This window comes from Barbus barbus (assembly GCF_936440315.1).
Source record: "Barbus barbus genome assembly, chromosome: 16".
NCBI lineage: Eukaryota > Metazoa > Chordata > Actinopteri > Cypriniformes > Cyprinidae > Barbus > Barbus barbus.
The window spans coordinates 11,807,997-11,818,166 of NC_136744.1; the positions used below are offsets into that span (position 1 = coordinate 11,807,997).

Here is a 10,170-nt window from a genome sequence, read left to right on the forward strand (position 1 = left end):
AGTGCTCTAAAATTTCCTGATAGATGGCTGCGTTGACTGTGAACTTCAGAAAACACAGTGATCCAAATCTGACCCTAAAGAATCATACCAACTTGTGGAAGATCAATGTCCCCTTTGAAGCACAGCCATCACAAAATCAGACTTACTTTGAGATCATTCTGAGGTTAAAAACATATTTAAAATCATAACAAGAAATATTTTATTAGCTATGATATTGTTTTCTGAATCAAATCTTTGCAGAGCTGTGACAGGAAACACTGGAATCTAACAATGCCTTGGAAAAAAAACTGTTAATCTTTAAAAAATGAAGCAGCTATAGCTATACAGAAACCCATATAGGAAATAAAAGAGTTATCGAATAAGCATGTTATAAACTCCTGAAACATTGCTGTTTCATATTTTAGAGCAGTCACTGCAATTTATGAAAGAAATCAATTAAATCTTTATGTGGGAGTGTGTGTGAAAAAAATCAGATGTAACCCCTTTGTAATCCTTAACATTTTCATAAGTAATTTAATTTAAAAAAACTTCTCAGTAACTGTAACTGATTACAATTACTTTTATTTTGTAATTAAATTACGTAATTCCGTTACATGTAACTAGTTACTCCCCAAGATTTTTTAAAGACTTTTTTTTTTTCCAGAGAATCTAATGTTATTCATTTTGAAATAAAATTCAAAGCTTAAATGGCCAAATAAACAAAACCCCAAATACCTCATTTGACATAAACAGCAACTTCCACATTATCCACTAGATGGCCTTGTTTGCACGCACTCTTCTTGGACGTGACGTTTGAACGGATATTACGTAAGTTACCCGGAAAAGGCTAGTTATCTGTCATGTTATGAGCGAACATAAACAAGTGAGGAACTTCTTATAAAACTGGGTTAAATTGAAGGTAATTTTGCGTATTATGATTTTAACAAACGTTTCCTCAATTTATAACAATGTATTAGTTTATTAATGTTAGTAGTAAAGCAAGACGTTGCTGTCAAACGCGACAATGAGATGCTAATGTTAGTATTTCGTGTCATTTTCTCGTCATTGTTTACTGTTTTTACTGCAGGGTTTAGCAGGCGACCTACATAGTCAATCTAATGAATATGGCAGATGTGAGTATAGTTGTAATGTATTTGCTTTAGTGTTTTTTTTCTTGGAAATGTTGCAATGCGTTTGATTTAATTATTATTACAGAATCTGAGGAGTTATTTGTATAAACAACTGCCAAGGTAAAAAGGTTTGTCTTGTATTTTACACAAGTTTGCTTCATTTTGCATTCGGAGTAATAATTAATCATATTTTTCCATCGTCAGTGTTGAAGGACTTCATGCAATAGTGGTGACAGATAGAGACGGAGTCCCTGTAATCAAAGGTAACCGCATCACCTCTGACTTCCAGGTCTGTTTATATATCTATTGAAGAAGCATTATCTGAGATTTTGCTTCTTTTCCCTTTTAGTTGCCAATGACAATGCTCCAGAATATGCACTGCGGCCGGCGTTCCTCTCTACCTTTGCTCTGGCAACTGACCAGGGCAGCAAGCTGGGCTTGTCCAAAAATAAGAGCATCATTTGTTACTATAACACATACCAGGTAATTTCTTTACTCTAATCAAAGTATATTTGACTTACTGCTTGTTAAGGTTTCTCGATTTCTGGTATTAATATGTCCTGTTATGTATTTCCTTGACAGATTGTACAATTTAATCGATTACCCTTAGTCATAAGTTTCATCGCAAGTAGTAATGCCAACACAGGTGAGTCTCCACAGGTAGTACAAAAACCACTGAGATGCTTTAATTGTATGTTCGTTATAACAATTGAGGGATCAATATTTTTTCATATTTAGGATTGATCTTCAGTCTTGAGAAGGAACTAGTTCCTTTGATTGAAGAACTGCGGCAGGTGGTGGAAGTAGCTTAGCAGTTATTCATCTGAGCTCCTTCAGACATTTGGATGAAGATAAGAGAGTCTGATGTTCTAGTTCATACAAACACATATGTACATACATAATGTTGGATGGTCTTGATGCTGTATGTCTTTTATGAATGTAACCTCCTCCTGTTTGTCTCCTAATTAATAAATTTGTCTAAAGCTTTGGTTTACAAAAAATTAATTTATTGACTTTTTTAATACATTTTTACAAAAGGGGCATCTTGGATTGAAAACGGGTACTATGTACATGTTTCTAAACAACACAAGTGTTCATTTTTAGTTAACACATCACATTAGAAGTATAATTGCTTTTTATACTTGGAATTTATCACTTTATTATAAATGCTGATCTACAGAGTGCTGCAGGAATTAAGTATTTTTGTAGCCTAAAACCCAGTTACAAGTTAGCATTTTAGCACTTTCAGTTCCATCATCCTGAAGTCAGTGGGTTTTCTGAGTGGGTTTTTGGTTAAGCGCTTGAAATAAGGTTTGTGGTTGGTTTTATTTTTTTTTATATTTTCACGTTTTGGTCTACAAAGGTTGTAGGGGGATATTAAATGTCATTAAGCCAAACAGGTAAACTCGTCTAATCACTGGTCTGTATTCACAGCCTCGTCATGTAGTATATAATTCCACTCCTGTTAGATATTCTAAAATATTTTTTAAATAAAGACCGAAAGGGTTGTCAGAAGCTTAGTAGTGGTGATGTTTGTTTATAGCATACATTTGGCTTTTTATTTCCAGTGATTATATTTCATCTTTAAAATCCATACATTGTGTTTATTAATGACTAAATAATAACAACAAATCCAAAAGCTAATGGAAAATTCCTGTTGGGTTTTTGTCGAGGGAACCAGGGGGATTCTAGCTTCCAGGTTAGCCTACAAAAATATGTAATTACAGCAGCTCTCTATTCTGGGAAAAGTTTCCAAAGGATTCAACAAACAAAACTGAAAGCGTACATAAGAGGGAACGTACATATGTTTAAAAGCAGACACACTGTTTAACTTGGGTTGGAGAATGAGAAGAACTGAAAGCTTAACACAATATGGGAAAAAACAAACTTGTCAATTATAATCTCAGCACTGGTAGTGCACCGCCTCCAGATACCTTTATAAAGCACAATAACATGGTGCCTTGGGACTGTGCTTCTCTTAGATGTAAAAACTTGTGTTATTCATTGCCCAAAAGATATTTTAGGTGCGATTAGTTGTACAACCATGATGCCAAGATCACAGAGCATCAGATGCAGTTAATGAATCCTCTGTATATATAATATATAACTGCACACAGCTCGCATTTGCTCCGCTACTACTCCTCTTCATGTTGAACATCATCGTCCTTTCTTTATCTGTGACTGGAAATGCAGGGTAGTCATCATTAGAGATAAGGACAACAGAGAGACAAATATATTTGTTGTATGATTAGACTGGTAAAGTGGGGTCAGATTAATTTATTTCCACTGGAACTAAGAAATGATACATTATATTTGACTTGTTAACTATTCTGTACATTGATTATTCATAATGACTGTCCTTTCATGGTTAACATTGGTTCCTCTTACCAGTTTCCATCGTAGTATTTTAATCCATTCATCTGCCTCGGCACCAGATTTTGCACACAAATAAAACGTCCTCTCGGGGAACACCAGACTATAGAAAAGACAACAAAAAAATAAATAAATCTTAAGTTGTATTGTGAAGTAAAATGCTGAAATTGAGCATGCATTGGAAAATGTGTGGGTAGGAGGAAGTCCATGTATAGGAGTTTCTGACTACACTTCCTCATTACTGAGAATCACTTACAAGTAGGAAAATATCAGACACATAATAGATATTAACAACATAATATTAGGATTTTGATATAAAATTGTAATTACATCCTATGTACACAGACAATGTGAATTTTAATTCATGCTTTAGCTCACAGGAACTGTAAGCTGTCAGACACTTGAATGCTGCAGATATACCAGCTCGTTCTCAGTTGCCAAAAATAGCCAGTAATTTTATGGTTGGCCAATTGCAGAAGTTTCAGATGTAAAAACAACAGGACATCTAGTCTAGTACAACAGAAAAGGGTCTTACTTTTTTAACTTTGCTTTTGTAATTAAATGAAACATTTTAAGCATCTCTATTGTGAGTTACATTTTTAACTGTAGCCACCCTTGTCATATAAAAAAGTGCCATTCAGAAATGGCATACATTTCTGAATTTGAAGTACAGCAGTAAACCAGGGTTATGATCGTTAACTACAAATAAAACCATAAAAAATGTTCATTACTTGAAATACAAATTATAAATGTAAACTTTTTTATTTCATTTTCATTTAAAGTACTAAAATAACTTAAAAAAAACATGATTAAAAAATAGATATATTAAAGAACTAATAAAATGAATTACAAAAACAACAAAATTACTAAAACTGAAAATATACGAACAAATTTAATCAAATATAAAAATATAAACAAAAAGTACAACTGTATATCAATGATACTAAAATATCCCTGCAGCCAACAGGATAAAGTATTGTAACTGTAATTACAGTCTCAATTTTAGGAAGTTGATCATCTCAAATTGTGAATTGTGCCAAAAAGAAAAATAAATTTAGGTTTCACGAATTACGACCATATTATAAATCTCTCACCAGAAGCAATTAACCCTCTCCTGACTGTAATCAAACTGCACAGCAGAGCACTCCGTCAGATCCAGGGTTCGTACTGGCTCTACAAACTAAGGAGACAACTTTGTGTGAGATAAAGAATCAACTTTAATTATCTAATTATAAATGTAAAATTACAAAATACACAGACCTACCATTTTCTCTTTAAAATATTTAAGTTCATATCTATTCAGTGTGAACCATCTCTGCTTCCAGTTCTGCCCAGAAAATAAATAAAGATGAAACCATCAGCCAACAAAACTAGGTCTAGGTTTGCTCTAGAACCAGTTTACCTTATTAGCTTGAAACTGAAATTTTTTTAATTAGTCAATATCGATATAGTAACCTGTGTAACCATACCTTGATGATCGCTCCTTGTTTAACCAGATAACCCTCTTTAGTGCCAAGCTGTTGACAACATAAAGACTTTCAACTTTACTCTTTAAAATATGTGTGTATGCATGTAGGTCTTTATATTGTCATTTTGACTTACTGCAGGAGTATTAGGCACTAGGTCGTTTTCATGCCGGCCTGTCTGCATGGCCGTGTGCACACACACCGTCTCATAAATGGATGGTTCTTCCACCTGCCGTGGGTATGGGAACCGCAGCACTATCAGGTTTCCTTGGTTATAGTGAAACAGGAAACAGGGTCATTGTGCCAGAGAAGTGCTGAAAAGCAGTTTGTGAACTAAATGAAAAGTGCATAGCTCACCTGTCTCACTGCCTAGCAGGGGCTGATTGGCAAGGTGACTGCAAAAATCCTGAAGTGAAGGAAATTCATTGAAGCCAAAGGAATATTTGCCAAACTGCCGCCGGACATGAAAGTGTTTCACTGAATCCTTTGCTCTGAAGAAGTTTGGAGATGGAAAAAGGCAGGGAGGAAGGGTTGTTTTGCTGTCTGAACTCATTATTGTTCATTGTTAACTTGTTTATAGAACCGGTGTATAAAATCGATACCACACCTAGTTTGTATTGAAATAGGCAGTTAATTATTTCTACAAGGTCACACACTATAAACAAGGCGCCAAATAACCAGGCATTTAAGCATCAGTCAGAGTCACAGTAACCAGGCAGGTTACTGCCTTATGGCTTGTGTGAATCAGATTCTTATTTATATATTTCAGTAGGAGTCAGAATAAGTAGCTTTACTTTAAAGACACAAGCCAAAGTGAGGTTTACAGCTGATACATTGAAAAGGGGAACTGAAAAACCTTAAGTAATCTAAATAACCACAGAAAATAAGAGAAATGGAAAAATAAGAGGACTAACAAAACCCATATTGGTTCATCGTTTAACTTTTTAACTTGCTTGCTTAATAAAAGGTCAGAGGAAAACTCATTTTAGAATGACTGTTGCTGCAAATAACTTAAAGGTCAGATAAGTTCACTTCGGGTATTAAATATGTATACAGGTATACTGTATATATACACTACCATTCAAATGTTTGGGGTCATTAAGATTTTTTTAAAGAAATTAATATTTTTATTCAGCAAGGATGCAATAAATTGATCAAAAGTGACAGTAAAGGTATTTATAATGTTCAAAACTTTTCTATTTTAAATAGATGCTGTTCTTTTAAACTTTCTATTCACCAAAGAATCCTGAAAAACACGTATTTACAAAAATATAAAGCAGGGCAACTAGTCTCAACACTGATAACAATACGAAATGTTTATTGAGCTACAAATCAGTGTATTAAAATGATTTCTGAAGGATCATGTGACACTGAAGACTGGAGTAATGATGCTGAAAATTCAGCTTCGCTATCACATGAATGAATTACATTATAAAATATTTTTAAATAGAAAACTGTAACAACAAAAAAAAAAAGAGACAGGCCTACCTGCAAAGTACTATGAGAAGTTTTAAAATAGTAAGGAAGTCTACCATGTCTTTACTTATTACATGTCTTTAAATTAACTTATTACCATGTCTATTGTCCTAAGCACACATTTGCTGTGCACACAAGGAAAATATTCAAGACTGTTTGTGTCTGAGCATACTGCACTTTAATATCAAAGTGATTCAGCTGGGTGGACCACAAATTACTTATAAACTTTTGTACGAAGTGGACATTTCTTACCGGACAGACAAAGCAAAGCAGTCAGGTCCTTTGTTGCTGTTTCTGAGTAAAAAATTCCCATCCACCCCATTCGAAAGGAGAAGAGCTTCAGCTGCATGCCGGGACAAATCATAATGATACCAGCTACAGAGAGAAACAGAATGGGGCAGTTGAACACCAAGCCAAGTTGTATATTGATATCCATTGACTGGCAACATCCACAGTTACCAGACAGCTTTTTTGGAAATGGGAATCTGGGTTAAACAGAATGGATATGCATATCATATATTGATGCACAGGAGTGATTACTCTTAAAACAACGATAACCCATCACTGCAGCAATAAAAAAAAGCTGACACGTCATTTGCATATTTTACTTAAATGGAAATCCATTTAGGATTGTCATGTATTTCAAGAAAGTTGTACACAATACCATGCTTTTCTGTTTAATAGACTGATATTACAGAACAGCGATCTAGATACAAGAACCTGCAGGCTGTATTGTTCTGTTTAATTACATAATGTAGTGACATATTTGCTGTTCTTCCAGTATGCTGGTATATTGATATTGTGTGTTTGTCCATTATTATGCCTACATATCAAGTAATGTCCTTAGCATAATGTTGTGGGGTAAATTTTATTGTAATGCAAAATAAATTAAATAAATTAAGCTATTAAAATTGTCAACTATATAGGTCTACATGCACGTTCTAATATTTGGGTACCACTTTACAATAAGGTTCATTAGTTAACATTAGTTAACTACATTAGTTAATGTGAACTAAGACTGAACAATACTTCTACAGTAGATTTATTAATCTTAGTGTTAATTTCAGCATTTACTAATGCATTATTAAAATCTCAAGTTGTGTTTGTTAACATTAGTTAATGCACTTTGAATTAACATGAACTAATGAACTATGAACGACTGTGTTTTTATTAACTAACATTAACAAAGATTAATAAATACTGTAATAAATGTGTTGATCATTGTTCGTTCATGTTGGTTAATACATTTACTAATGTTAACAATTGACAACTTATTGTAAAGGGTTACCGATATTTGTTGTAAAACCTAATGATTCTCATGACTGTTTGAACAATCCTTTGAGAGTCGAATGTAAAACATCCACGCGCATTATTGAGGTGAATTTGCTTACGGGTTATGAAAATAATGTCACAATGCAAACAAGCAAACGAATGAATGAATGAAATTATTGGTCCTAAAACAGGCTTCTTTTGGGGTGAAATATAACCCTGGCATGTTGGGATTTGTGGGATTTTGTAAAAAGCCTTTGTTTAATTAATATAAAATTATAATGTAGGCTACACTGAAAAATAATGCTTTATGTTTGTTTTGCTATGTTGCTTTTAACACACACAAAGTTTAATTTTAACAAGTTTAACAGTGAATGAGCAATCAGTTTGCTCCAACCCTTTCATCCACAATAGATGAGTAAATTGATAGAAGTAGGCTATTTCCTCATTCTTTCGCTGACGACGCTATTCAACAACAAACAGGTGTAGCTACAATTCAAATAAACAACGGTACTAACCAGAAAAGATTTTGCTTTTCATAAACTTGTTGTTGTTGTTGTTTCTTAACCTATTTGTTTTCATTTTAACATTTGCGTATAACACTGTGAAAACAATGTGATAAACTATTTTCACAGAAATGTAGGTCAAGAAACATAAAAGAGGATCGGAGATTAATCCACAAATTAATTTAGGGGAGTTTAAAATAATAATAAAAAAGTGTATGGTTATTGCGCTTAAGTGAGTTTATGTGCTTTCTCTCTGGTATAGGATAGCCTATTATTATTTCATGAGTTGTGAATATGCGTTTAGAAAGGTCCAAGTAAGTCAAAAATTAAACAGAGGGTTGGTTCACCTGACCTGACTGCCTCCAGCTCGTCGATGTCTTCCCCGCTGCTCCGTGTTGAGCTGACACTCATGGTGTGGTCTGCAGTGTCTGGAGCAGGTTCCAGTGCGTCGCTGGATCGCTGTCAGTCCCTCAGTCAGTCTGTCAGGTCGAAGTAACACCGTTGCGCTCGTACAGCTGCTAATTACGCTACAATCGAAAGCGACAGCACAGGGAAGTCAGATAGATCCGCCCACAGAAGACAGATGAATGGCGTATTCATTTAGGGAACCATATGCTGAGTTGCACTAGTTCTAGTCATAAAAGACTGGCCACAGTTAAACCAGTTCCAGCATGTCCAAACAAATTTAACTCGTCACAAAACTCGTTAAAATAATTAGGCAATAACGTACGTGTTGTGAATATAGTCATTATGGTTGAAGGTGTTAGGCACGACGGTTAGAATATAAGGACACAATAGTCTAGAACAAATCATATAATTAGACCGTGATTTCATGAAGCATAATAATTAATAGGTATTCTTCCGCTAGAGGGCAAACTATCTGACATATGCAACAAATCAATCAGCTTTTGGACGCTGCGCGCTGATACGGTGAACCAGTTTTTCTCGTCACAGCTGTTATATTTACATTTATTCATTTAGCAGATGCTTTTATCCAAAGTCATTTGCTAATGAGGAACATAACGAACAATTCGTCACAGAGTGCAATCCTTATAAAATAATTCAGATTGATAGTAGGAATGTGTGTGCACCTGCACCTACCTAAGCTAACTAATGATTAAATGCACACTTAGCGTACTTTACACAATATGTATTCAAAATTCATCAAATAAATATTTAAAAAAGAAAATGCATATTAGTAGAACGTATATAAAAATGTTGACAATGCCAAAAACAGAATTAATAATGTGTCCTGAATGAGTAAATGCTACCTGTCTCGGAGAACCCCCTGCCCTGCACCTTTTGTTTGTCTCCCTTATCTAACACACCTGATTCAACTCTTCAGCTCGTGAGGGAACGAGACCCTGCATCAGAATGCTTTGGGAATGCCCCTGTGCTGCCATGCTCTGAAACACGTGTGTAATCCGTCCAAGGGAATCCCGGCTGACGTCACCGGCGGAGATGACATAGTAGAGCCCTGCATTTCGGCCCGGGCCAATTTCCACGTCATAGTTCAGAGGCGGGCCGGGCATCGGGCCTGTTTTGGGTTTCTCCTTATTTTTATATTGTAGACGTCTATCGATTAGTGATAAAACAAATTGCCGCGCTGGTGGAAACAACAGGAGACCGTGCCGCGACTGAGAGCAGCTCGATGGTGTTTAGTGTCCCGCAGCAGCAGCAGCAGGTGCGCAAGTGACTTCAGCACAGCTGAATAGTTCTGCATTCAAATGCATGCAATAGGCTAAAGCTTGCTGCAAAACCCCAGCAAACATAACCATGAATGTATCTGTGGGAAATAGTAAGGAGATATTTGAATTTACTAATAAACTAATGTTTTCTGAGTCTGTGTCTCAAGGATGAAGTTACTGATCCTGACTCGCCGTCTCCTCATTAGACGCGCCTTTAGAGAGAAATGCGTCTTTATTGATTATGATTGAAATTATAATAAAAGAGTTTTTGTTTTCAATTTTT

The 10,170-nt window shown here is 35.1% G+C and overlaps 2 protein-coding genes across 2 annotated transcripts; one reads left to right on the plus strand and one right to left on the minus strand.

Moving 5' to 3' along the window:
• The first annotated feature begins 805 nt into the window (after window positions 1-805).
• LOC306882860 (ragulator complex protein LAMTOR3) lies at window positions 806-2,104 on the plus strand. The gene is made up of 7 exons (XM_079437827.1): window positions 806-898; window positions 1,067-1,112; window positions 1,195-1,229; window positions 1,314-1,372; window positions 1,459-1,592; window positions 1,692-1,755; window positions 1,848-2,104. The coding sequence occupies exons 2-7, from the start codon at window positions 1,098-1,100 to the stop codon at window positions 1,919-1,921; spliced, it is 381 nt and encodes a 126-aa protein (XP_079293953.1). The 5' UTR covers window positions 806-898; window positions 1,067-1,097; the 3' UTR covers window positions 1,922-2,104.
• Window positions 2,098-8,757, minus strand: LOC306882859 (dual adapter for phosphotyrosine and 3-phosphotyrosine and 3-phosphoinositide-like). Its single transcript, XM_079437826.1, has 9 exons — window positions 8,552-8,757; window positions 6,677-6,799; window positions 5,306-5,439; window positions 5,085-5,215; window positions 4,952-4,999; window positions 4,747-4,809; window positions 4,577-4,662; window positions 3,498-3,585; window positions 2,098-3,290 (listed from the first exon to the last, which is right to left on the minus strand). The coding sequence occupies exons 1-9, from the start codon at window positions 8,608-8,610 to the stop codon at window positions 3,267-3,269; spliced, it is 756 nt and encodes a 251-aa protein (XP_079293952.1). The 5' UTR covers window positions 8,611-8,757; the 3' UTR covers window positions 2,098-3,266.
• Window positions 8,758-10,170: the final 1,413 nt, after the last annotated feature.